Here is a 27,258-nt window from a genome sequence, read left to right as displayed (position 1 = left end):
ATGCCGGGGCTGCGGCGCGCGCTTTCCCCCAAGATGGCGTCCATGCGGGAGAGCGATACGGGCCTGTGGCTGCACAACAAGCTGGGGGCCACGGACGAGCTATGGGCGCCGCCCAGCATCGCGTCCCTGCTCACGGCCGCGGTCATCGACAACATCCGTCTCTGCTTCCATGGCCTCTCGTCGGCGGTGAAGCTCAAGTTGCTACTCGGGACGCTGCACCTCCCGCGCCGCACGGTGGACGAGGTAAGGCAGGCGGGGCGCCCCGCAGCCCCCAGATTCCCAACCTTCCCACCTCCGACCCACACACCCAACTCCGGACCCTCCTCGGTCCCTCCCCCAACCTTCCCATCCCCCTTCAGACTGTCAACCCCCCCGCCCCGCCCTCACGCACCGTCCTCGCTCCTCCGAATCCCTCCCTCCAGTCCTCACCTCCCCCTGGGTTCTCACCCCCCGCCTAGATCCTCATCTCCCACCTCGGTTCTCATCCCCACCGTGGGTCCTCAGGCCCCCCCCGCCCCTCCTCGCCCTCTGGGAAGCCCCCCCTAGGGTCCTCACCTCACTACCTTTCGTCCTCACCCCTACCCAAGTTTTCACCTCCCCTGGGATCCTCAACCTCCTCCCCGCCGGGCCCCGGGTTCTCGCTACGACCCCCAGGTCCTCACTCCCCTCCCTGGGCCCCCGGGTACTCATCCCCAGCCGCCCCCGCCTCCCCCGCCCTCGGTCCTCACCACTCAAATCCCCCGCCGTGCCGAAGCGACCGACTCTTGGGGCGGGGGGGGGGGGTGCGCCGGCCCCAGCGGGGTCTCCCGTCGGGGTTTCCCGTCGGGGAAGCAGCCCTGGTGACCTGGGTGAGGGCGGGGATCCCGAGAGAAACCCCCGCGTGAGGAAGGGGCGGCCTGGGCTCGGTAGCTCCAGTGTCCGCTGACTGGATTTTCTTGTTCTCACCTCGCAAAGACCCCGGCCGTCCGGAGCGCTCTGTGTCCGTTTTACTCTTTTCTACACGCCGTTTTGCGTCATTCCAATGAGTGGGTGTGTGAGGTTTGTTTTCTTTTTTCCTAAAGTTTACATTGTATCGCTTTCCGTGCGAAATAAACGGAGTAGTTTTGCAGACTATTGAAGCCACATGGTTGTTTAAACGTTCCTGGCTACTGATGTATTATTAGCTATTACAGGTTGTAATTGTTTTTGATTGAGATATGACATGTATGGAAAAGTGCATTTTTGTTCAGTTTAACGAATAATAATAGCATCGTGAGCCACTCCTGTGATCCTTACACAGGTGGAGAAGTAGAACCATGCCTGTTCCTTGGAAGCCTCCCATTGGTAATCACAGCCTTCTTCCTTTCCCCTTCCTCATTTTGGAAAGGTAATCATATCTGTGCCATCTCCCCGGTGTTAGCAATTATTTATGTACCCCGAAATGGCATAGCTTGGTTGCCCGATTTGGACTTAGTGTGATGGTATCATAGTGTATTTTGTGTGTGGCGTGCATGTGTCCTTTTGATCGACACCGTGACAGTTTCATCCACGTTGCAGCTGACTGCGGTTTAATTTTCACTGCTGCGTGGTATTCCTGTCTCTGAGCACGAAGCACTTTATCCATTCTATCACAGCGACACACTTAGCTTACGGCCAGTTTTGTGCTGTTGTAAATAATCCTGTTACTACATTATTGTGATATGTTCAGGTATTTGGAATCTTGGATTTCTCTAGGGTATAATATCTAGGAGTAGAATTGTGAGGATCATAGGATTATGCCAAATTATTTTTCAGCGTGTTTTTTGTTTTTTTGTTTTGTTTGAGACAGGGTCTGGCGGTGTGTCACCCAGGCTGGAGTGCAGTGGCACAATCATGGCTCACTGCAGCCTTGACCTCCTCACCTCAGATCTTCCCACCTCAGCCTCCTGAGTAGCTGGGACTACAGGGTTTCACCATGCTGCCCAGGCTGGTCTTGAACTCCTGACCTCAAGCAGTCTGCTTGCCTCAGCCTCCTGAAGGGCTAGGATTACAGGTGTGAGCCATGGCACTCAGCCTGCTATTTGGTTTTCTGCTTTGAGAATTGTATGTTCAAATCTGCTTTTAAATTCTCTTTTTTCCCATTGTTTTGTAAGAGTGTCTTTTTTATTATTTATTATAAATGCTAGATATCAGTCCTTTTTCAGTTACAAATATCTCCCAGTTGTCCTTTGACTTTGACTTAGCTTCCTGGAATCCTTTTTTTTTTGAGACAGCGTCTCACTCTGTCACCCAGGCTGGAGTCTAGTGGTATAATCATAGCTCACTTTAACCTTGAACTCCTGGGCTTAAGCAGTCCTTCCTCCTAAACCTCTGTAGTAGCTGGGACTGATGCGCTGTCACCACACCTGGCTAATTTTTGTGCGTGTGTATCGAGATGGGAGTCTTACCGTATTGTCCAGGCTGGTCTTGAACTCCTAGCCTCAAGTGATCCTCCTGCCTTGGCCTCCCATAGTGTTGGGATTACAGGTGTGATACGTGCGCCCAGCCCCTTTTCCTGGAATCATGGGTGAATAGAAGCTCCTGGTTTTAACGTAGACGGTGTATTCATCCGCCCACTATCATTGGTGCCTATTGTGTCTCCCCGAGGGACATGCCTGGAACACTCTCTGGGTTGTCTTGGCGTAGCTGTACAGTTTTACCTTTCGCACTTGAATCTTCAGTCTGCGTGGAATTGATGATTGTGTGAAGCAGGGAGTCTAATTTTCCACATGGATGTCCAGTTAGTCCAGCACCCAACGTTGATTGAAATGACTGTCCTTTTCCATTGATCTGCACTGTTACCTTCTGCTGTGGATGTGTTTCTGGGCTGTGCTCTGTTCTTTTGGTCATTTACATATCAATGTGCTAATAACCCACTAAGTCGGTTCCTGTCACTTTATTTATAAGTCTTGTTAGCTGACGGAGCAAACCCTCCCACTGTATCTTTCTCTGGGATCATCTTTGGCTGTTCTTGTCCCTTCACACTTCCACATGTATCTTCTATACTTACTTCTTAAACACATAGAGCCTGCCTGCTGGGATTTTAAGGCTGAGCTGAACTTGCAGTTCATTCTGGGGTGCTGTCCTCTTTATATTGCATCCTATAATTTGTGGGTGTGGGCATATCTACTTAGATGTTCTTTATGATCTCTGTAGAGGTCTTCCATCTCATATATTACCACCTATTTCATATTTTTCCATGCCGTTGTAAATGGTATCTGTTAAAGTCTTAGTTTTTACTTGTTGCTGGTATATAGAAATGCGTTGATTTTTGTTTTTGTTTGTTTTTTTTTTTTTTTTAGAAGAAGATCTCACTCTGTCACCCAGGCTGGAGAGCAGTGGTGCGATCTCAGCTCACTGCAACCTCGGCCTCCTGAGCTCAGGTGATTCTCCTACCTTAGCCTCCTGAGTAACTGGGATTACAGGCATGCACCACCACACCTGGCTAATTTTTGTATTTTTAGTAGAGACGGGGTTTCACCATGTTGGCCAGGCTAGTCTCGAACTCCTGACCTCAGGTGAGCCACCACGCCCGGCCTGATTTTTGGATAATGAATTTGTGACTGGCATCTGTGCTAAAGTTTTGCTAGTTGCAAAATTTTTTTTCTATAGAATCTCCTTGATTTTTCTGTGCACTTCATATTATTTTTCTTTCTCCAATTACCTTTTGTTTTTTTTCTCGTCTCACTGGACTGGCCAGGACCCTCCAGCTCATTGTCTTACCTCCGATCACACAGGGAGAACTTGGCATGTTTTGCCAGTAAGCATTATGTTCCCTGTTGTCTTTGATAAATACTTTTTATCTAGTTAAGGAAATTCTCTTCTTAGAAGACTTGTAAAAAAATCTTTTAATCATGAACTTTTTAAAAATAGCTTTATTGGCTGGGTGCAGTAGCTCACACCTGTAATCCCAGCACTTTGGGAGGCCGAGGCGGGCGGATCATGAGGCCAGGAGATCGAGACCATCCTGGCTAACACGGTGAAACCCCGTCTCTAAAAAAAAAATACAAAAAAATTAGCCAGGTGTGGTGGTGGCCGCCTGTAGTCCCAGCTACTAGGGAGGTTGAAGCAGAAGAATGCCGTGAACCCAGGAGGTGGAGCTTGCAGTGAGCCGAGATCGCGCCTCTGCACTCCAGCCTAGGGGACAGAGCAAGACTGTCTCCAAAAAAAAAAAAAAAAAAAAAAGAGCTTTATTAAGATATAATGTATAGCTGGGTGCAGTAGCTCATGCTTGTAATCTCAGCACTTTGGGAGGCCAAGATGGGCGGATTGCTTGAACCCAGACATTCGAGATCAGCCTGAGCAATATGGTGAAACCCTGTCTCCATAAAAAATATAAAAATTAGCCAGGGGTGGTGGCATATGGCTGTGGTCCCAGCTACTCGGGAGGCTGTGGCGAGAGGATCACTTGAGCCTGGGAGGTTGAGGATGTGGTGAGCCATGATTGCATCACTGCACTCTAGCCTGGCCGACAGAGCGAGACCCTGTCTCAAAAGAAAAAAGATATTATTTATGTACCATATAATTATGCCAAATAGTTCACCATTTAAAATGTACACTTCAGTAGTTTTTAGTATATTTACAGGTTTGATGCTCATTCTAGTCAATTTTCGAACATTTTCATCATCCCCCAAATAAATCCTATACTCATTAGCATTTCCCCAGTCCTCTTCCTCCCCACTCCTAGGTGACTAGTAATCTACTTTTTGCTTCTGTAGATTTGTCTATTCAGGATATTTTATATAAATAGAATCATACATCTGGTCTTTTGTGCCTGACTTCTTTCACTTAATGTAATGTTTTCTTTTTTCTTCTTCTTCTTTTTTTTTTTCTTTTTTTTGAAACGGAGTCTTACCCTGTCGCCAGGCTGGAGTGCAGTGGTGCGATCTCAGCTCACCACAACCTCCGCCTCCCAGGTTCAAGGGATTCTCCTGCCTCAGCTTCCCCAGTAGCTGGGACTAGAGACACGTGCCACCATGCGCAGCTAATGAGCTAATTTTTGTATTTTTAGTGGAGACGGGGTTTCACCGTGTTGGCCAAGATGGTCTCCATCTCTTGACCTTGTGATCCACCCTCCTTGGCCTCCCAAAGTGCTGGGATTACAGGCGTGAGCCACTGCTCCCGGCCTTTATTTCTTCTTAAAAAAAAAAAAAAAAAGGATGCATGTGCAGAACATGCAGATTCGTTACATAGGTGTACGTGTGCTGTGGTTTGCTGCACCCATTGACCCGTCCTTTAAGTTCCCTCCCCTCACTCCTACCCCCAATAGGCCCTGGTGTGTGGTGTTCCCCTGTCTGTGTCCATAATGTTCAACTACCTGCCACTTATGGGTGAGAACATGCAATGTTTGATTTTCTGTTCCTTTGTTAGTTTGCTGAGGATGATGGCTTCCAGCTTCATCCATGTCCCTGCAAAGGACAGGATCTCATTCCTTTTTATGGCTGCATAGTATTCCATGGTGTATATGTATCACATTTTCTTTATCCAGTCCATCATTGATGGGCATTTGGGTTGGTTCCATGTCCTTGCTATTGTAAAGCAGTGCTGCAGTAAACATACATGAGCATATGTCTTTATAGCAGAATGATTTATATTCTTTTGGGTATATATCCAGTAATGGGATTGCTGGGTCAAATGGTATTTCTGGTGTTAGATCCTTGAGGAATTGCCACACTGTCTTCCACAATGGTTGAACTAATTTACACTCCCAGCAACAGTGTAAAAGCTTTCCTATTTCTCCACAGCCTCTCCAGCATCTATTGTTTCCTGACTTTTTAATAATCGCCATTCTGACTGGCATGAGATGGTATCTCATTGTGGTTTTGATTTGCATTTCTCTGATGATCAGTGACGTTGAGCTTTTTTTCATGTTTATTGGCCTCGTAAATGTCTTCTTTTGAGAGGTATCTGTTCACCTCCTTTGCCCACTTTTTGATGGGGTTATTTTTCTCTTATAAATATGTTTCAGTTCCTTGTAAATTCTGGATATTAGCCCTTTGTCAGATGAGTAGATTGCAAAAATTTTCTCCCATTCTGTAGGTTGCCTGTTCACTCTGATGATAGTTTCTTTTGCTGAGCAGAAGCTCTTTAGTTTAATTAGATCCCATTTGTCCATTTTGGCTTTTGTTGCCATTGCTTTTGGCATTTTTGTCATGAAGTCATTGGCCATGACTGTGTCCTGAATGGTATTGCCTAGGTTTTCTTCTAGGATTTTTAGGGTTTTGGGTTTTACCTTTAAGTTTTTAATGCATCTTGAGTTAATTTTTGTATGAGGTGTAAGGAAGAGGTCCAGTTTCAGTTTTCTGCATATGGCTAGCCAGTTTTCCCAGCACCATTTACTGAATAGATCCTTTCCCCATTGCTTGTTTTTGTCAGGTTTGTCAAAGATCAGATGCTGGTAGATGTGTGGTGTTATTTCTGAGGTCCCTGTTCTTCTCCATTGGTCTGTAGGTCTGTTGTGGTACCAGTACCATGCTGTTTTGGTTACTGTAGCCTTGTAAGTGTAGTTTGAAGTCAAGTAGCATGATGCCTCCAGCTTTGTTCTTTTTGCTTAGGATTGTCTTGGCTCTACGGGATCTTCCTTGATTCCATATGAAATTTAAAATAGTTTTTTCTAATTCTGTGAAGAATGTCAATGGTAGTTTGTTGGGAATAGCATTGAATCTGTAAGTTACTTTGAGCAGTATGGCCATTTTCATGATACTGATTCTTCCTATCCATGAGGATGGAATGCTTTTCTATTTGTTTGTTTACTCTCTTATTTTCTGTTTTTTTTTTTTTTTTTTTTTTCTGAGACAGAGTCTCGCTCTGTTGCCCAGGCTGGAGTGCAGTGGCGTGATCTCGGCTCACTGCAAGCTCCGCCTCCCGGGTTCACGCCATTCTCCTGCCTCAGCCTCCCTAGTAGCTGGGACTACAGGCGCCCGCCACCACACCTGGCTAATTTTTTGTGTTTTTAGTACAGACGGTGTTTCACCGTGTTAGCCAGGATGGTCTCAATCTCCTGGCCTCATGATCCGCCCGCCTCGGCCTCCCAAAGTGCTAGGATTACAGGCGTGAGCCACCGTGCCTGGCCTTTTTTTTTTTTTCTTTTGAGACAGAGTCTCGCTCTATCGGCCAGGCTGGAGTGCAGTGGTACGATCTCGGCTCACTGCAACCTCCGCCTCCCGGGGTCAAGCAGTTCTCCTGCCTCAGCCTCCCTAGTAGCTGGGACTACAGGCGCCCGCCACCACACCTGGCTAATTTTTTGTGTTTTTAGTACAGACGGTGTTTCACCGTGTTAGCCAGGATGGTCTCAATCTCCTGGCCTCATGATCCGCCCGCCTCGGCCTCCCAAAGTGCTAGGATTACAGGCGTGAGCCACCGTGCCTGGCCTTTTTTTTTTTTTCTTTTGAGACAGAGTCTCGCTCTATCGGCCAGGCTGGAGTGCAGTGGTACGATCTCGGCTCACTGCAACCTCCGCCTCCCGGGGTCAAGCAGTTCTCCTGCCTCAGCCTCCCGAGTAGCTGGAATTACAGGCTTGTGCCACCACGCCCGGCTAATTTGTGTATTTTTAGTAGAGACGGGGTTTAATCATGTTGGCCAGGCTGGTCTCAAACTCCTGACCTCGGGTAGTCTGCCTGCCTCAGCCTCCCAAAGTGCTGGGATTACAGGCATGAGCCACTGCTCCCGGCCCCTCTCTTATTTTCTTCAACAGTGGTTTGTAGTTCTCTTTGAAGAGGTCCTTCACATCCCTTGTTAGCTGTATTCCTAGGTATTTTATTTTCTAGTGATTTTGAATGGGAGTTCATTCATGATTTGGCTCTCTGCTTGCCTATTAAAATCACATTGATTTTGTATCCTCAGACTTTGCTGAAGTTGCTTATCAGTTCAACAAGTTTTTGGGCTGAGTTGATGGGGTTTTCTAAATATAAAATCATGTCATCTGCAAACAGAGACAACTTGACTTCCTCTCTTCCTATTTGAATACTCTTTATTTCTTTCTCTTGCCTGATTGCCCTGGCCAGAACTTCCAATACTATGTTGAATAGGAGTGGTGAGAGAGGACATCCTTGTCTTGTACCAGTTTTCAAAGAGAATGCTTCCAGCTTTTGCCCATTCAATATGGTATTGGCTGTGGGTTTGTCTTAAATAGCTCTTATTATTTTGAGATATGTTCCATTAATACCTAGCTTATTGAGAGTTTTTAACATGCAGGGATGTTGAATTTTATCAAAGGCCTTTTCTGCATCTGTTGAGATGATCATGTGGTTTTTGTCTTTGGTTCTGTTTATGTGATAGATTATGCTTGTTGATTTGTGTATGTTGAACCAGCCTTGCATCCCAGGGATGAAGCCACTTGATCGTGGTGGATAAGCTTTTTGATGTGCTGCTGGATTCGGTTTGCCAGTATTTTATTGAGGATTTTCACATTGATGTTCATCAGGGATGTTGGCCTGAAGTTTTCTTTTTTGTTGTCTCTTCCCAGTTTTGGTATCAGGATGATGTTGGCCTCATAAAATGAGTTAGGGAGGAGTCCCTCCTTTTCAGTTGTTTGGAATAGTTTCAGAAGGAATGGTGCCAGCTCCTCTTTGTATTTCTGGTAGAATTCAGCTGTGAGTCCATCTGGTCCTGGGCTTCTTTTGGTTGGTAGGTTGTTACTGCCTCAATTTCAGAGCTTGTTATTGGTCTAGTCAAGGATTCGACTTCTTCCTGCTTTAGTCTTGGGAGGGTGTGTGCACCCAGGAATTTATCCATTTCTTCCAGATTTTCTAGTTTATTTGTGTAGAGGTGCTTATAGTATTCTCTGATGGTAGTTTGTATTTCTGTGGGGTCAGTTGTGATAGCACCTTTATTATTATTATTATTATTTTTTTGGCGTCTATTTGATTCTTCTCTCTCTTCTTTATTAGTCTAGCTAGCGTTCTATCTATTTTGTTAATTTTTTCAAAAAACCAGCTCCTGGATTTGTTGGTTTTTTTTTGGGGGGGGGGGTTCGTGTCTCTGTGTCCTTTAATTCTTCTCTGATCTTAGTTATTTCTTGTTTTCTGTTAGCTTTGGGATTAGTTTGTTCTCTTGCCTCTCCAGCTCTTTTAATTGTGATGTTAGGGTGTCGATTTGAGATCTTTCTAGCTTTCTGATGTGGGCATTTAATGCTATAAATTTCCCTCTTAACACTGCTTTAGCTGTGTCCCAGAGATTCTGCTACATTGTCTCTTTGTTCTCATTGGTTTCAAAGAAATTCTTGATTTTTGCCTTAATTTCATTATTTATCCAGGAGTCATTCAGGAGCAGGTTGTTCAATTTCCATGAAATTGTGTGGTTTTGAGTGAGTTTCTTAATCTTGAGTTCTAATTTGCACTGTGGTCTGAGAGACTGTTATGATTTCAGTTTTTTTGCATTTGCTTACTTCCAATTATGTGGTCTATTTTAGAGTAAGTGCCGTGTAGCACTGAGAAGAATGTATATTCTGTTGATTTGAGGTAGAGGTTTCTTTTTTTTTTTTTTTTTAATTGATCTTTTAAAACTTTTTTTTATTGTTTTTGATTGACAAATCATAATTGTACACATTTATGGGGTACAATGTTTTGGTTTTTTTTTTATTATTATACTTTAGGTTTTATGGTACATGTGCGCAATTTGCAGGTAAGTTACATATGTATACATGTGCCATGCTGGTGCGCTGCACCCACCAACTCGTCATCTAGCATTAGGTATATCTCCCAATGCTATCCTTCCCCCCTCCCCCCAAAGAGGTTTCTGTAGATGTCTACTAGGTCCACTTGATCCAGAGCTGAGTTCAAGTCCTGAATATCCTTGTTAGTTTTCTGTCTCGTTGATCTAATACCGACAGTGGGGTGTTCAAGTCTCCCCCTATTATTGTGTGGGAGTCTAAGTCTCTTTGTAGGTCTCTAAGAACTTGTTTTATGAATCTGGGTGCTCCTGTATTGGGTGCATATATATTTAGGATGGTTAGCTCTTCTTGTTGAATTGTTCCCTTTACCATTGTGTAATACCCTACTTGTCTTCTTTGATCTTTGTTGGTTTAAAGTCTGTTTTGTCAGAGACTAGGATTGCAACCCCTGTTTTCTTGTTTGTTTGTTGGTTTGCTTTCCATTTGCTTGAAGTTTCCTCCATCCCGTTATTCTGAGCCTGTGTGTGTCTTTGCATGTAAGATGAGTCTTCTGCATACAGCACACCAATGGGTCTTAACTCCTTATCCAATTTACCAGTCTGTGTCTTTTAATTGGGGAATTTAGCCCATTTACATTGAAGGTTAATATTGTTATGTGTGAATTCAGTCCTGTAATCATGATGCTATCTGGTTATTTTGCACACTAGATGCAGTTTCTTTGTAATGTCATTGGTCTCTATATTTTGGTGTGTTTTTTCAGTGGCTCATACTGGTTTTTCTTTCCATATGTAGTGCTTCTTTCCAGAGCTCTTCTGGGGCAGGGTGATGGTAACAAAATCCCTCAGCATTTGCTTGTCTGGAAAAGATTTTATTTCTCCTTCACTTATGAAGCTTAGTTTGGCGGGATATTAAATTCTGGGTTGAAAATTCTTTTCTTTAAGAATGTTGAATCTTGGCCCCCAAACTCTTCTGGCTTGTAGAGTTTCTGCAGAGGTCTGCCGTTAGTTAGTCTGATGGGCTTCCCTTTGTAGGTGACCTGGCCTTTCTCTCTGGCTGCTCTGAACAGTTTTTCCTTCATTTCGACCTAGGAGAATTTGATGATTATGTGTCTTGGGGTTGATCTTCTCGTGGAGTGTCTTAGTGGGGTTCTCTGTATTTCCCGAATTTGCATGTTGGCCTGTCTTTCTAGGTTGAGGAAGTTCTCCTGGATAATATCCTTAAGTGTGTTTTCCAGCTTGTTTCCATTCTCCCCGTCTCCTTCTGGTACTCCAGTCAGTAGTAGGTTTGGTCTTTTTATGAAGTCCCGTATTTTTTGGAGGCTTTGTTCGTTCCTTTTCATTCTTTTCTCTCTATTGTTGTCTGCATGTCTTATTTCAGTAAGGTGGTCTTCAAACTCTGATATCCTTTGTTCTCCTTGGTGGATTCGGCTGTTGATACTTGCGGATGACTCACGAGGTTCTTGTGCTGTGTTTTTCAGCTTCATCAGGTCATTTATGTTCCTCTCTAAACCGGTTATTCTAGTTAGCAATTCCTCTGACCTTTTATCAAGGTTCTTAGCTTCTTTACATTGGGATAGAACATGCTCCTTTAGTTCATCGTTGCTTTTTTTAATTACCCATCTTCTGAAGCCTACTTCTGTCGGCTCATCCATCCGATCCTCCGTCTAGTTCTGTGCCCTTGATGGAGAGACATTATGATCATTTGGAGGAGAAAAAGCACTCTGGCCTTTGGGGTTTTCAGCATTTTTTCGGTGATTCTTTCTCATCTTCATGAGTTTGTCTAGTTTCAGTCTTTGAGGCTGCTGACCCTTGGATGGGGCCTTTTGTTGTGGTTGTTATTGTTGTTGTTGATGTTGTTGTCGTTTTCTGCTCGTTTGTTTTCCTTGCAGTAGTCATGTCCCTCTTCTGTAGGGCTGCTGCAGTTGGCTGGGGGTTCACTTCAGGCCATATTCATCTGATTCACTCCCATTCCTGGAGGTGTCACTAAAGGAGGCTGGAGAACAGCAAAGATGGGTGCCTGCTCCTTCTTCTGGGACCTCTGACCTCGAGGGGCACCAACCTAATGCCAGTAGGATCACTCCTGTATAGGGTATCTGACAACCCCTGTTGGAGGGTCTCACCTAGTTGGATGACATAGGGAGCAGGACCCGTTTAACGAAGCACTTTGTCCCATGATGGAGGGGGTGTGCTTCACTGGGGGGAACCACTTGTCTGGGCTGCCCAGGTTATTCTATATTTAACATTTTGAAAAATCGCCAAACTATTTTCCATAGTGGCTACACCATCTTACATTCTCCATAGTGATTTTTGAATGTTCTGTCTCTCACATCCTTGCCAACATTTGTTATCTTTTTGATATAGCCATCCTAGTGGGTGTGAACACAAAGGAACTTTAAATTTTATCAAATGCTTAAATATCTATTGACATGTAATTCACCACATTAACAAAATAGCTTTAATTATAAACCAACCTTGCATTCCTGAGGTAAACCTAAATTGGTCATTTTATGTTGTTGGATTATATCATCCTGATGTTTTGTATAGGAATTTTGTATTATATCTTTGTTCTTGGGTGAGATTGACCTGTAGTTTTACTTACCCAGACTGTCTTTGTTGGATTTTGGTATTGGGGTTATGCTACCCTTAAAAAAGGATTTGTAACGTATCTGGTCTTTTCTTTTTCTTTGGAAAGTTTGTTTACTAATGGAGTGATTTCTTCCTAAATATTTGGTAGAACTTGGTAATGAAGCCTTCTGGACCTGAAATTTACTTTTTGGGAGGATTTTTCAGTATTGATTTTTGTTTTTATGAGTTTTTTTTTGTTTGTTTGTTTGTTTTAATGCATAGTGTCGCTGTCACCCAGGCTGGACTGGCAGTGATGTGATCATAACTCACTGTAACCTTAAACTCCTAAGCTCAAGTGATCTCCTGCCTCAACTTCCTGAGCAGCTAAGACTACAGGCTTGCACCACCATACCTGCCTACTTTTCTTTTTTTTTTTTTTATTTTTTGTAGAGAGAGTGTCTCAAATACCCTTCTGTCATCGAGGCTGGAGTGCAATGGTGCAATCTTGGCTCACTGCAACCTCCACCTTCCAGACTCCAGCGATTATCGTGCCTCAGCCTTCCGAGTAGCTGGGATCACAGGCGTGTGCCACCATGCCCGGCTAATTTTTGTATTTTTAGTAGAGACAGGCTTTTGCCACATTGGCCAGTCTGGTCTCAAGCTCCTGACCTCAAGTGATCCACATTCCTTGGTTGCCCAAATTGCTGGGATTACAGGCATGAGCCAGTATGACCAGCTCAAACATCTTCTTTTTAAATGTCAGAAGCATGTATAGTGATTATTTCTTATTTTTTCCCCCTTGGTTCATCTCACCAGATGTTTGTTGATTTTATAAGAATTTTCGAACTACCAGCTTCTGGCTTTGTTGAACTTGGCTTTCTGTTTCACTAATTTTTGCACTAATTTTCTTCTTTCTCCTGTCTTTGTACTTACTATGTTGCTCTTATTTGTAAGTTTTAAAGATGGATGCCAATCTCAGGCTTCTTTTCATGTGTGTATGTGTGTGTGTCCATAAATTCTCTTCTAATTACAGTGTAAGCTGCATCCCACAAGTTTTGATAGTCACAGAACTGTATCAAGTCACAATATTTTTTAATTTCAGTAAGTTCTTCACTGATCCCTGTGTAATTTAGAAATGTTTCTTAATTTCCCTACATTGGAGGGGAAGATATTTTAGTTTTGTTTTTACTATTAATTTCTAGCTGTATTGAGCTCTTGTCAGAGAATATGGTTTATTTTAGTTGTTTGAAATTTAAGATCTGCTAAATGGCAAAATATATGGTCAGTTTTTGTAAATGTTGCAAGTAAGCTTGCGAATCATATGTATTCTCTAGTTTTGAGATCCATTGCTCAGTGGATGTTCATTAGGCCAATTTGTATAATCATGTTGTACAAATCTATTCTATTCTTACTGTTTTTTGTTTTAAAGGTGTGGGGTCTTACTATGTTGCCCAGGCTGGACTCAAACTCCTCAGCCTCCCAAGTATCTAGAACTACAGGCACGTGCAGCTTGATTAAAAAAAAAAAAAAAAAAAAAAAAATCAGTGAGAAGAGGATTTGTTGATCTCCCCATTAAGATTATGGGTTTGTCTGTTCCTCCTTCTCAGCTTATGCTGTATATATTTTGGGGCTGTGTTATTAGGTGCATCCAAGTTTATAGTTGTTATAGTTACCATGTGAACTCAACCTTGGATCTTTACATAGAGATTCTCTGTATTTAGTAATATTTTGTTCTTAAAATCTGCTTCCATCTAACATTAATATAAGTATACCAGCTTTATTTTTTATATGTATTTTTCTTGGACTTCGTCCTTATGTATTACAAGAAATTGTGATAAAGACCTCATTTAACTGGATTGTGAAAGGACTAGGCCATTCTGGGTAATTTACTTTTCTGAAAAATATTTTTATTTATTTTTTTGGTATTTAAAAAAAGGTTTATAAGACATTGTAATTTATCTTAGTTTTCTTCCTTCATTTATTTAGGGGTCTGGTACCTTAGGGATATCATTCTGAAAATTAAACTTTTCTACATAGGACCATAGATACAGGGTGACTAGATGACTGGGCTGGATATGTTCCACAGTGTTATCAGTCAGGATTCTCCAGAGAAACAGAACCAAGAGGGTATATAGACACATACATGCACACACACCAGGAGAGCCAGTGATGTAAGCCCTTAGACTGGAGACCCAGGAGGAGCTGATGTTTCAGGATGAGTCTGAAGGCTGGAAAAAGACCAATCTTCCAGCTCAAACAGGCAGGAGTTCCCCTTACTCAGCATTTTTGTTCTGCTTTGGTTTTCAGTTGATTGGATGAGACCCACTCAGCAGTAGGGAGGGCCCTCTGCCTCACTCAATACAATTCAGATGTTAGTCTCATGTAGAAACATCCTCACAGACACACCTGGAATCATGAGGGACTAACTGTCCAGGTGCCCCATGGCCCAGTCAAGTTGACACATAAGGTTAACCTTATACATGGCATCTGCTACAACTTGTGTTTCTGAATGAAATTCTACAATCAGTTCACTGGTTTTGTAATGTGTCTTTTTTTTTTTTTTTTTTTTTGAGACGGAGTCTCACTCTGTTGCCCAGGCTGGGGCATGCAATCTCGGCTCATTGCAAGCTCCGCCTCCTGGGTTCATGCCATTCTCCTGCCTCAGCCTCCCAAGTAGCTGGGACTACAGGTGCCCACCACCACACCCACCTAATTTTTTGTATTTTTAGTAAAGGCAGGGTTTCACTGTGTTAGCCAGGATGGTCTCAATCTCCTGACCTTGTGATCCGCCCACCTCAGCCTCCCAAAGTGCTAGGATTACAGGTGTGAGCCACCGCGCCAGGCTTTTTTTTTTTTTGGACAGAGTCTTGCTCTGTTGCCCAGGCTGGAGTACAGTGGCGCCATCTTGGCTCACCACAATCTCTGCCTCCTAGGTTCAAGCAATTCTCCTGCCTCATCCTCCCCAGTAGCTGGGATTACAGGAGTGCACCACCATGCCTGGCTAATTTTTGTATTTTCATTAGAGATGGGGTTTCGCCATGTTGGACAGGCTGATCTTGAGCTCCTGACCTCAAGTGATCCACCCACCCTAGCCTCCCAGAGTGCTGGGATTACAGGCGTGAGCCACTGTGCCCAGCCAATTTTTAATTTTTTTAAGAAATGAAATCTTGCTCTGTTGCTCAGGCTGGAGTGGAGTAGTGCCATCTTTGTTCACTGCAGCCTTGAACCCCTGAGCTCAAGTGATCCTCCTGCCTCAGCCTCCCGAGTAGCTGGAACCACAGGTGTGAGCGACTATACCCAGCCCTATTCCTCTTAAAAGCTTAGTAAACAGCAGTTCTTTATACCAGGGAAGAGGAAGAGAGATTTTAATGATGTGATAGTTTATTCAGTAAAGAGTACAGAAGTGAGTTAGGGCCCCTGCTCTCTAAGAATTACAGACCTTACAAGATAGGCCTGGGCCGGGCGTGGTGGTTTTGCCTGGATTCCCAGCACTGTGGGAGCTCAGGAGAATCGCTGGACCTGGGGAGGCGGAGGTTGCAGTGAGCCGAGATCCCGCCACTGCACTCCAGCCCGGGCGACAACAGCGAGACTCTGTCTCAAGAAAAAAAAAAAAAAAAAGGCCCAGGGGAGCTCGTTCCCACCTTCCACCAGCAAAAGGCACCTTCCATGAAGCTGGAAGGGGCCCCCGTCAGGCGGGGAATCCGCCAGCGCCTTAATTGATCTTGGATTCCCACCTCCAGAACCGTGAGAAGTAAATTTCTGTTGTGTGTAAGCCAAGCATTTTCTTTTTCTTTTTTCTTTTTCTTTTTTTTTTTTTTTTTTTTTTTGAGATGGAGTTTCGCTCTTGTTGCCCAGGTTGGAGTGCAATGGTGCGATCTCGGCTCACTGCAACCTCTGCCCCCTGGGTTCAAGCGATTCCCCTGCCTCCGCCTCCCAAGTAGCTGGGACTACAGGCATGCACTACCACGCCCGACTAATTTTGTATTTTTAGTAGAGACAGGGTTTCCCCATGTGGGTCAGCCTGGTCCCCAACTCCTGACCTCGTGAGCTGCTCGCCTCTGCCTCCTGAAGTGCGGGGTCTACAGGCGTGAGCCACCACGCCCGGGAAAGCCAAGCGTTTTCTTACAGAAGCCCCAGTAGAGCGAGCCAGGCTTCAACATGCGCGTTCTGGAGAGAAAACATTTACTCCACAACAGTGGTCCTTTTTGTTTTAAATTAACATCCCCGACTTTTTTTATCCTTACCATTTTTATAAAATGCCGCCCGCTTGCCTCTTGGCAGGCGTAGGGTTTCCCTGGGGCTGCTGTGACGAGGCAGCACTGGCTGAGAACAGCGGGGCTGCCAGAGTCACCGTGTGTGCAGCGCTTCCTGCAGCCATGTAGCATCTTCTGCCGCATCGTGCACTCAACTCTGGCGGGCGTCGGGAGTGAGGGCCCGGGGCACAGGGTCAGCGGCCGGGGCGACATCCTCCCTAGTGCCCAAGGAACAGAAGGGCTGGGCCACGCGGGGGGTTCTTGACTCCTGAGGGCAGCTGGGTGTCCTGCAGGGCAGATGCAGAGGGGCTTGGCAGCAGGCAGGCGCCCCTGGCACGACCTCTGACCTCTGCCCCTCGAGCCAACTTCCCTCAGGGCAGGAAGCCCATGAGGACAGTGAGGGAAGCGCTGGAAGGTCCTCCCACTCAGAGGCCACCAGGAGGCGGCGCTCACGGGGACTTGATGGCCGCAGCCCTCGTAGGACAGGTCTCTGGCGCCTGACGCAGGGAGTGGGTGTCAGGAAGGCCTTGGGCTGGGGTTTCAGCCCCGGCGTCTGGACAGGGCAGGGCACTGTTGTTCACCCCCAGCACCAACCAGCCCAGCTGTCTCACAGTGTGAGCAGCCCAGTGGGCGCATGGCAGAGGCACAGGCACGCCATGGCCTGGCTCTCTGCGTTTCCTCGTGGGAGGGGGTTTATGTGGCCGAAGCAGGGCCTGGTGTGGATGGATCTGGCCCCCCCAGGCATTGAGGGAGCGCAGGGTGCGCCTGCTTCCTCCACCCACATCGCCCGTGGCCTCCCAAAGGCCCTGGCCTCACTCCAGATCTCGGGGCCACCTCCAGGCTCCACGAGTGCCAACTCCCAGCGCTGTCCAGACCCAGAGGCAGCCGTCCCTGCCTAGATGGTGACTAGGCACCAGCTCAGCTGTCACGGGTGCTGCCCCAGGTCCCAGGCCCCACCCCCTGCTGCCCAGGCACACACCCCCTGCACCAGGAGACTCCACCCTGCTTCTGTGCTCTGCTGTGCCAGGCACCTGCCTGCTCTACGCCCGTCATCCCCAGGATCTCCCACCCGCAGGCTTTCTATGGGGACAGTGGTGGCCGCGGCTTCTCAACCTTCAGCTTTTGTTGCATTTGCACACCGGTGGGAGAGAGTAGGCCCAGCGGACTGGCTGCTGCTGGGAGGCGGGAGGCTGCCGGCAGGGCACCGGATGCCGGGGCCTTGCGACCTGGCAGAGGCTGTGGCAGCTCAGGGAAGCAAGATGGCCCTGGGGTGAGGCGGGGGGCTCAGAGGAAGGGGAGCCCTCAGGAGGAAGTGTGGGGGGCAACTGCCAGAGAGCCCGGCCACTGCCCAGTGCCCATCCGGAAGCTCAGCGGGGAGTGGGCTCGGAAGTGGACAGGGGCATGGTGGCACTGGCAGCATCCTCTCTTGCAGATGAAGGGCGCCCTGATGGAGATCATCCAGCTCGCCAGCCTTGACTCGGACCCCTGGGTGCTCATGGTCGCTGACATCTTGAAGTCCTTTCCGGACACAGGCTCGCTTAACCTGGAGCTCGAGGAGCAGAATCCCAACGTTCAGGACATTTTGGGAGAACTTAGAGAAAAGGGTATGTTGTGCGGCTTTAATTCATGTTGGGAGGAGGGAAATGGGTCTTTCTTGAAAAGTTTTTTTCTGAAATGAATTTGATTTTTAGACTTAGGTTTTTCCCTGTGTCCTGGTCCCTAGAATATTAACTGTATATGCACCATCCTCCCCCGTAAGCTGCTGCCTGGCTTTTGCCATCTTTGAAAACAAACTCCAAACAGCCCACAGGCCCCATCCTCACTGCTGTGGTGTCCATGGGAGGCTGTGTCACGCCACTCGCCGTCTCTCCCTGGTCGGCTCCGTGAGGGCAGGGGCTCTGCCCATTCAGGTGGTATCTGCAGATCCTAGGTTCTAGGGCCCAGAGCATTCCCTGGCCCAGAGTACATGCTCAGAAATGCATGTTGAAAATATCAACAATTCAGTTGTTTAAATGTGAACTGAAAATCACTTAGAAAATGTTCACAAGGCTGGGCTCCATGGCTCACTCCTGTAACCCCAGCACTTTGGGAGGCTGAGGTGGCCAGATTGCTTGAGCCCAGGAGTTCGAGACCAGCCTAGGAAACATAGCAAGAACCCATTTCTACAAAAAATAAAAATTAGCTGGGCGTGATGGCACGTGCCTGTCCTCCCAGGTACTTGGGAGGCTGAGGCAGGAGGATCACTTGAGCCTGGGAGGCCAAGGCTGCAGTGAGCCGTGATCGTGCCACCGCACTCCAGCCTGGGTGACAGGGTGAGAACGTATCTCTTAAAAGAAACAACAATTTGTAGATGGATTTGAAGAACATGCGTTGATAGGATGCTTGATGCTTGTGCTTTTCTGAGTTTTTCTCCTGCTTTGGACAATTGGAACTGGCTCCTCAGAGCCCAAACGTTGTGCCCCAGCTCCTTCAAGGGCAGCACCCAGAGAGACAGGGTTGTGGGATGGAGACATCGAGGCTACACAACCCTGCAGGGGCCCTGCTGGGCACCCCCCTGCAGGTGGCACCTCTCCCCACCTGTGAGGGCATACACACCACACAGATGCCTCTGGAGCAGTGGTCTGGACAGGTCCACCCCACCCCACCCGTTCATGTCTCAGGAGTGTCCCGCGGGCAGGAAGGCCAAGGGCGGTGAACGCTCATGTGCCTGTCTGTGCTTTTTCTCCAGGCGGGGCACGTAGCCAGTTCAGGTGGGAGGTCGCCTGTCCCTCGTGGGGCAGTTCCTGGGCTCTGAACCGTGGGTGACCACACAGGCTGAGGAAATGGATGTGGGCAGTTTGGATGAGGGCCGGGATTCCAGGAGAGACCACCGGCCTGGCTACCCTCGGGGACGGGAAGAGAGAAGCCACAGAGCGGGGGTCCTTACGTGGGGGTGGGATCTGTTGACATTTCATGTTCTAGAAGCGCCTGGAGCCCTCCAGGAATCACTGTATCTATGTCCGCCTGTGGTTCTCGGTGTCTGTGGTGCCGGAGGTTTCCAGTTTGCAGCCCTCTCAAGACACGCCCGCCTCTCAGGCATTCCTGTTCTGAAAATGCTCCTGGGTATTCTGCTGGAGCCGTGGGGAGTCAGTCTCGAGGACCTCAGGGGACAGCCGGAGCTCTCATGACCTAACCCTAACTGAGGAGGGTGTGGGGCCGGGCAGCCGCCAGCTCCTCTCAGCCGGGAGCTCTGCGGCCTGGGCGCCCCTAACTGTCGTGTGGTTCTTACCGTGCAGTGGGTGAGTGTGAAGCGTCTGCCATGCTGCCACTGGAATGCCAGTACTTGAACAAAAACGCCCTGACGACCCTCGCGGGACCCCTCACTCCCCCGGTGAAGCATTTTCAGTTAAAGCGGAAACCCAAGAGCGCCACGCTGCGGGCGGAGCTGCTGCAGAAGTGTGAGTGGCCGCGGCCGCCATCGGGCGTTGTCTTTGTAGTTTCCAGTCATAGGTTTCTTAGGTTCTAAGGTACCAAGACTGTCCCTTCAAGGTGGCGTTCTGGGCCAGGCATGGGGGCTCACACCTGTTGGGAGGCTGGGGTAGGTGGGTCGTTTGAGCCCAGGAGTTTGAGACCAGCCAAGAAACCCCATCTCTACCAAAAATACCAAAAAACTAGCCGGGCATGGTGGTGCGTGCCTGTGCTCCCAGCTACTCGGAAGGCTGAGGTAGGAGGATCACCTGAGCCCACAAGGTTGAGGCTGCAGTGAGCTGTGATCACACCACTACACTCCAGCCTGGGCGAGAGTGAGACCCTGTCTCAAAAAAAAGAAGATAAAGTTCTGCATAAAGTTTTTTGTTAGAAGTTTATCACTATATTAAACTTTGTGTTCTGAAAACATGCTTTAAAAACTTCAGAATTTAGGCCGGGCGTGGTAGCTCACACCTGTAATCCCAGCACTTTGGGAGGCTGAGGCCAGCAGATCACCTGAGGTCAGGAGTTCGAGACCAGCCTGGCCCACATGGTGAAACCCCGTCTCTACTAAAAATACAAAAATTAGCTGGGTGTGGTGGTGCGTGCCTGTAATCCCAGTTGCTTGGGAGGCTGAGGCAGGAGAATCACTTGAACCTGGGAGGCGGAGGTTGCAGTGAGCCAAGATTGCACCATTGCACTCCAGCCTGGGCAACAAGAGTGAAACAACATCTCAAAAAAAAAAAAAAAAACCAAAAACTTCAGAATTTTAGGTGAAGGCATCTCTAATCTCTGTTACCAAATGAACTCTGTGCCAGCTGAGTCACGCTGCTGGGCACGGTGGGTGCCAGTGTGAATGGATGGAGGGGCACTGTCCTTGCTCTCACGTTGCTACCTTCTTGAGTGGCCAGTGATCTCAATTTGACTTGAAAGATATTTAATCATTTCAGTTAACATTTTCCCAAAGCACAACAAAGATTTCAATAACATCGTTTTATTTTGAATGGTTATAGAATTAATATTTATAATGTACATCAATACCCTGTTTCCAGAGAATCCAAATAAAAGGCTGACAGCAGCTGTGCATGGATCTTGGCTGGAACGGGCAGCAGCCAGGGCCCAGCGCTGTCCGGGAGGCTCCGTGCAGCCCCGGGCCCACTGGGTAGCCCAGGAAGGACTCTGCCGGCCCCTTGGGCCCCACCCCCTTTGGAGGCCAGCAGCAGCCATGGGGTCTGCTTTGGGCACTCGGTGTCCCCTGACCCTTCAGCCTCACTGAACCAAGTCAGGAAAATCTCTTCGTTTGTTTCTTCCTCATATTCTTGTATCTAGACCGTGCCTGCTGATCCTCAGCGAGGACGGCGCTACCACTGGGCCAGGGGAGGCCCAGGTCGATGGAGGGGGTTCATGAGGTCCCTCAGCTCCTCCTCTGCTGCTTCCCCCTGCTATGGGGTCCTGGGAGGTGCAGCCACAGCCACCCAGCTCCCGAAACTTGCTCACCTGAGTGAGTTTCTGACTCCTTGTAATGTGCGAGCTGGTGTCAGGCCCGGCTCGGAACAGCTGCTCATTTAGAGAGAATGCAGTGTTCACGACTCAGGCCGTCGGATGAATCCACTTGACAGAGATGCTTTTACAAGGGCCAAAGGCTCTCGCCCTGAGGATCCCTGACACATGTGACCTCTTCCTTCCAGCCACGGAGACCGCCCAGCAACTGAAGCGGAGCGCCGGGGTGCCCTTCCACGCCAAGGGCCGGGGGCTGCTGCGGAAGATGGATACCACCAGTAAGGCCCCCACCCCGGTGCCGCAAGCCTTGCTTTTGGGGCAGAGCTAAGGGCTTGACCTGGAGACCAGCTCCCTGTTGGGGAGGTGGTGCATGTGAACAGTCTTCAGGCAGCAGTGTTGGGAGCCCATGGGAAAGCGAAGGCACCGGGGCAATTTCACCGGCTTCTCCCCTTGGGGAGCTCCCTGGGAGGATGTGTGGGCACAGAGACAGGAAGGCCGGGATCTGGGGACAGCGCTGGCCCCTGCTCCTCTGCTGTCGGCAGCGGTGGCTCTCGGCCTTCCCGGCTCGGGCTTTGGGCCGCAAGTGCTGCTCTTGGGTTCCGAGTGTCCCTGGGCAGCTCCGTGGGGAGGACGTGACCGTGCTCAGCTGCCCGTGGGGCTGTGCCCCTGCACCCCTCCATCTGCCCTTCCTGATTTGTGCTCTCAGGGCTGGGCGTGAGCTTAAGCAGAATGCACCCTGATCACAGGAAGACGGCGTGCCCCTGGGAACCATGGCAGGGCATACTCACCCCAGAGGGTGCTGGATGGTGACCTGGGGGCCAGAGGGCAGGACGGGTGTCGTCCTGTGCTGAGACAGCTGGGTAAACTTGCAGATGGGTGGGGCCGAAAGGGCAGCCTTACAGGCGCCCTCCATGCAGCTCCCAGACCAGCCTGGCTTACTTTATTTGGGCTCCCATAATCCCACAGTGTTCACATGGGACCTAGTAGAAGGCATCTTGGGTCTGCTGACTATTGTCCCTGGGGGGGGGGGGGGGGCGTCCCCGGGTCATGTTCCTGCCCACCGCAGCTGAGGTTCCACCTCGCTCTCCTCTGCCCCGCCTGGAGCAGACCCTTGTCTTTCCACCCCTGCCAGGCATCCCAGGGCCGGGGCTGCACCTGCTGTCCCAGGGAGGGTGGGCCAGCCATTGAGCAGTGTGTCCAGCCTGGCCCAGTGTGCTGATGGCACCATCCCCCAGGCGCCCTCTCTCCGGGCCTGGCACCATGACAGCCACACACGCCTTGGAGGGTGCATGTGGGCGCTGGTGGGTAACAGCGTAGGTAGGCCTCAGGAGCGTCCTCAGGGGACGGGGAGAAGGCTTGGGAGGGCGGCCCTCGAGCCCAGGCGCCTGGCTTCATGCCCCTGGCTTCACGCCCCTGCCTGTGGAGGCACAGGAAAGAGGCAGAGCTCAGCCCCCGCCACACTGGTGAGAGACTCCACCTGGTGAGATCCTGTGGCTGGCCTGGGATGCCGCTGTGTTTGTTTGGTGTCTTGGCAAAGTGTGAGGTCGTGGCTCCAGGCGCTCCCCTGCTCCCTGAGGTCCGGGATCCTGGGGGTCCTGCCCACTGCCTGCCAGGGGTTTGGCCCTTCCCCACTGCAGCGCTAGTCTAGAAGAGGGTGGGACGTTTGCCGGTCACTGCTGCTGGCCCTGACTGTTGCTGTCCTCCAGCCCCACTCAAAGGCATCCCGAAGCAGGCGCCCTTCAGAAGCCCCACGGCACCCAGCGTCTTCAGCCCCACGGGGAACCGAACCCCCATCCCGCCTTCCAGGACACTGCTGCGGAAAGAACGGGGTGTGAAGGTAGGCCCGTCCCCCAGCTCCTACGGCACCCCGAGACCCGTTGCACCCTGGTGCTGTCACTAAGGCAGGGTTGTGCTTGTCTTGGCAGCTGCTGGACATCTCTGAGCTGGATATGGTTGGCGCTGGCCGAGAGGCGAAGAGGAGAAGGAAGACTCTCGGTGGGGATTGGGGCCTGCGTGTAGGCGGCAGTGGGGGTCCCTGCGGGCCCTGCCCAGTTGGGGTGGGGTGTGTCCACGCTCGGCGGGCAGGGCTGTGCCCCCGTGAGGCTCCTCTTCCGTGGGTGGGCACCTGCTTTTCTCCTCGCTCCTTGGTTGCCTCTCCTGGGAAGCTGTTTGCTTCCCTGCCGCTGCCCTGAGCTGAGACTGCAAACGCGCCTGGGCACTGGCGAGGACGCCTGTTTTGTCCACAGATGCGGAGGTGGTGGAGAAGCCGGCCAAGGAGGAAACGGTGGTGGAGAACGCCACCCCGGACTACGCAGCCGGCCTGGTGTCCACGCAGGTAGGGCTCAGGGCTGCGCCCCATGTCTGTCACCACTGCACGTGCCCCTCTTGTTCCGACTGAGGCCACTCTAGTGTGTTCTGTCGGAGAATATATATATGTATGTACACATGTGTGCAGTTGGTATTTATGTATGTATATGTCTGTGTATATGAGAGGCAGTGTGGGCCGTGCCCTGACATGGGCATCTGACTCAGGCTCGGAGCGGGAACCTGCCCCACGCTTGCTGGAGGGGCTGCCAGGGGAGTCCTCCTCACCCCTGTGCCTCAGTGTCCCCTGTCAGGCAGGGCTGCTGGGACCTGCCTTGCAGGTGGCTGTGAATGGGTGCAGGACAGGCCTGTGGGGGTGCTGGGTGGTCAGAGGCCTCAGTGTCCTGGAGACCAGGCCCTGCCTGCGGGTGGGAGGCAGCCATGCGGCGCGGCAGGTGCACAGAGGCTGCAGTGGGTCGTCTGCAGCCAGGGCCTGGAGGAGGCCACACTGCGGGGTCACTTCGGGATAATAAGCTCCTTTCTTCCCGCCGCTGCGTGTTCTGGGTTTCTTAACATGAGCATCTTCCTTTTATATCAACGCTTCGTGGTAAGAAAAAGCATCGCTCCTTCTGTGCTCAAGATGGGCGGTTTGGGCTCCTCAACCCCTCCCCTCTCCTACACAGGAGCCGCTCAGTCCCCAGCTCTGCTGGGGCACCAGGGGCCAGGGGTCCTGTTGTCCAGCCCAGGGAGCTCGGGAGAGTGGCCCCTGCCTTCCTGCTCTAGCTCGGGGGGCCACAGCCTGTGGCAGTGGAGCTCCGGGTCGGGCCGTGAGTTAGCACATGCCAGAAGCATGGCCTCTTCTGGGAAGAACCTCAAACTCTGTGTTCCAGAAACTTGGGTCCCTGAACAATGAGCCTGCGCTGCCCTCCACGAGCTACCTTCCCTCCACGCCCAGCGTGGTTCCCGCCTCCTCCTACATCCCCAGCTCCGAGACGACCCCAGGTGAGTCTGCTGGCCCCAGCCTGGAACCAGCTGAGCCGCTTGCCAGGACATGGCCTTGCCCACGGGTGCTGCCAGGGCTGCGGTTCTCACTCCTGCATCTGTTGTCCCCCTTCTGCCTCGGCCAGAATCTGCTGGGGGCAGATGCCCTGCTGGTCAGCTTGAGCTCCAAGACATAAACTAGCTGCTTTGCCCCACCCTGCCCGTCCTGGGCACAGACAGGCAGCCGCCCCAGGGGACACGGCAGGAAGGGGATTGGGTTCGAAAGGGTCTTCTGCCAGGTGACCCAGCTCTTGTTGCTGGGTAGGCGGGAGGGAAGCTCAGAGCCATCCCCTCCCAGATGGAAGGCACTGCCAGGCTCACAGCACCTCAGGCCAGGTCCTGGGCCCGAGGGGCTTGAGGATACAGCCTTCCTCTGTCTTCCCACCAGTGCCTACGGTATGGGGACCCGCTGCAGGCCAGCAGCTGGCCAGAGTCCAGACATCTTATCTGCAAGTCTGGAAAGGCCTGAGACCACTGGCCTTCTTCCTCTGGCTGGGGCTCCTGGGGCCTGTGCCTTGGCTGGGGGCCACAGAGAGTTCTTGTCAGAGGGTAGCAGGACAGAGAAGAGGAGCTGAGCCTGTCACCTCCAGGAGCACTAGGGTTTGGGAACAGGGTGGGGGTCCAGCCCCCTCACCAGGTCCCGGTCTACTTGCAGCCCCATCTTCCCGGGAAGCCAGCCGCCCACCAGAGGAGCCCAGCGCCCCGAGCCCCACGTTGCCAGCGCAGTTCAAGCAGCGGGCGCCCATGTACAACAGCGGCCTGAGCCCTGCCACACCCACGCCTGCGGCGCCCACCTCGCCTCTGACACCCACCACACCTCCGACTGTCGCCCCTACCACTCAGACACCCCCGGTTGCCATGGTGGCCCCGCAGACCCAGGCCCCTGCCCAGCAGCAGCCTAAGAAGAACCTGTCCCTCACGGTAGGTGTACCCTGGCAGGGCGCACAGGCCACCAGGTAGGTGGTACGGCCCTGGCCACTTGCCTTAGCATGGGGGTGCCACAGTGCCCGCAGGGGGATGCAGGAGGTGGTCCTGGCGGGGCCCTGGCACCCACACCCCTCTCCCCGCTGTAGAGAGAGCAGATGTTCGCTGCCCAGGAGATGTTCAAGACGGCCAACAAAGTCACGCGGCCCGAGAAGGCCCTCATCCTGGGCTTCATGGCCGGCTCCCGAGGTATGTTCATAAGGCAGGGCCTGGGGCGCACCGGGCTGGGTTGGGGGCGGGCTCTTTGTCCCCCAGACACCCACCCAGCAGCTCCTGCTCTCTGCAGAGAACCCGTGCCAGGAGCAGGGGGACGTGATCCAGATCAAGCTGAGCGAGCACACGGAGGACCTGCCCAAGGCAGACGGCCAGGGCAGCACAACCATGCTGGTGGACACAGTGTTTGAGATGAACTATGCCACGGGCCAGTGGACGCGCTTCAAGAAGTACAAGCCCATGACCAACGTGTCCTAGGGCCACCTGCCTCACAGCTGCCCTCACTTGGGGGCTCCACGGGACGATGGCTTTGCCGGCTTAAAGTAACCGGATGGCGGACACCTGGCCCACGAGGTCCCCCAGCCGCCGCCCTGCTGCTGACCCAGCCTGTTTTAAGTTCTGGATGCATTTCTCTGGGGTTTTTGGGGCTTATTTTTAAAATTTTAATATGGGTTCTTTTTTGTGTGATTTAAGACACTTTTTGGACTCAGCATTACATTTTTGAATGTAGTAAGTTAACCAAAAAAGTTACAACTTCCTAATTTTAGTGACAGCTCTGCCTGTTAGACTCTTACTTTTTAAAATCTTTTCTATTTTCCCTCGCTGGAGCAGTGCCCTCCTACCCCCAGGATTGAGGGGACCAAGGTGGCACGGTGGCACTGGGGGTGGGGCAGGGACACCCGACCACACCAGAGCGTGGGAGACAGTGGGCCTTGTCCCCTGCCTATGCCTGCCTGGGAGTTTTGTATTCATCTTTTGTATAGTTGTGGACATTTAAGACAGTCTTTGGGTACCTATTTTCATTGTAAAACTATCTGAACCATTAAAGTCGAGCTTTTCTAAAGAAAGCCACCATAGCTGTGTTTGGGGCCAGCTTGTCCTCCCTGCTCCGGGGACCCAGTCCCTCCCTAGGCGGCCGTCAGGATAGGTGGGCCAGGGCTGGGGGCTTCCTAGGACACCCTGGCCCACAGGGTGGGGAACAGGTAGGATCAGCCCTCGGGGTACTCACTTGACTTGGCTGTGGGCCTGGGGACCACCCGGCTCAGCCGACTGCAGGGCTGGGGGACAGCAGTGGTTCTCTCTAGACCATTTCACCCTTAATGGGAATTTGGGAAGCAAATTATTTCTGAAAGAAGAAGAAAGCATTTTTCCAAAGTCAGTTATGCCTGCTCTTTCCAGTATTTGTTATACTTCCCAAGGTGGCACTGCCTCTCCCCAGCGGGTCAGGTCAAAGGCAAAATGACGTGGTCAGGACGGGGAGCCCCACCTATCGGAGGCATCAGTGCCGTGCCCAATGCTTTGCAATTCAAAAGTAACTGGAAAAAAAATCAAACAATCCCATATA

At 50.4% G+C, this 27,258-nt stretch overlaps 1 protein-coding gene across 1 annotated transcript; it reads left to right on the top strand.

Moving 5' to 3' along the window:
* On the top strand, window positions 1–26,761 carry NELFA (negative elongation factor complex member A). Its single transcript, XM_002814509.4, has 11 exons — window positions 1–243; window positions 17,857–18,028; window positions 19,700–19,861; window positions 21,560–21,649; window positions 23,078–23,208; window positions 23,297–23,366; window positions 23,618–23,706; window positions 24,566–24,677; window positions 25,372–25,637; window positions 25,790–25,889; window positions 25,987–26,761. The coding sequence occupies exons 1-11, from the start codon at window positions 1–3 to the stop codon at window positions 26,169–26,171; spliced, it is 1,620 nt and encodes a 539-aa protein (XP_002814555.3). The 3' UTR covers window positions 26,172–26,761.
* The last annotated feature ends 497 nt before the right edge of the window (window positions 26,762–27,258 follow it).

This window comes from Pongo abelii, chromosome 3 (assembly GCF_028885655.2).
Source record: "Pongo abelii isolate AG06213 chromosome 3, NHGRI_mPonAbe1-v2.0_pri, whole genome shotgun sequence".
Classification (NCBI taxonomy): Eukaryota; Metazoa; Chordata; class Mammalia; order Primates; family Hominidae; genus Pongo; species Pongo abelii.
This window is presented reverse-complemented; position numbering and strand designations above follow the sequence as displayed.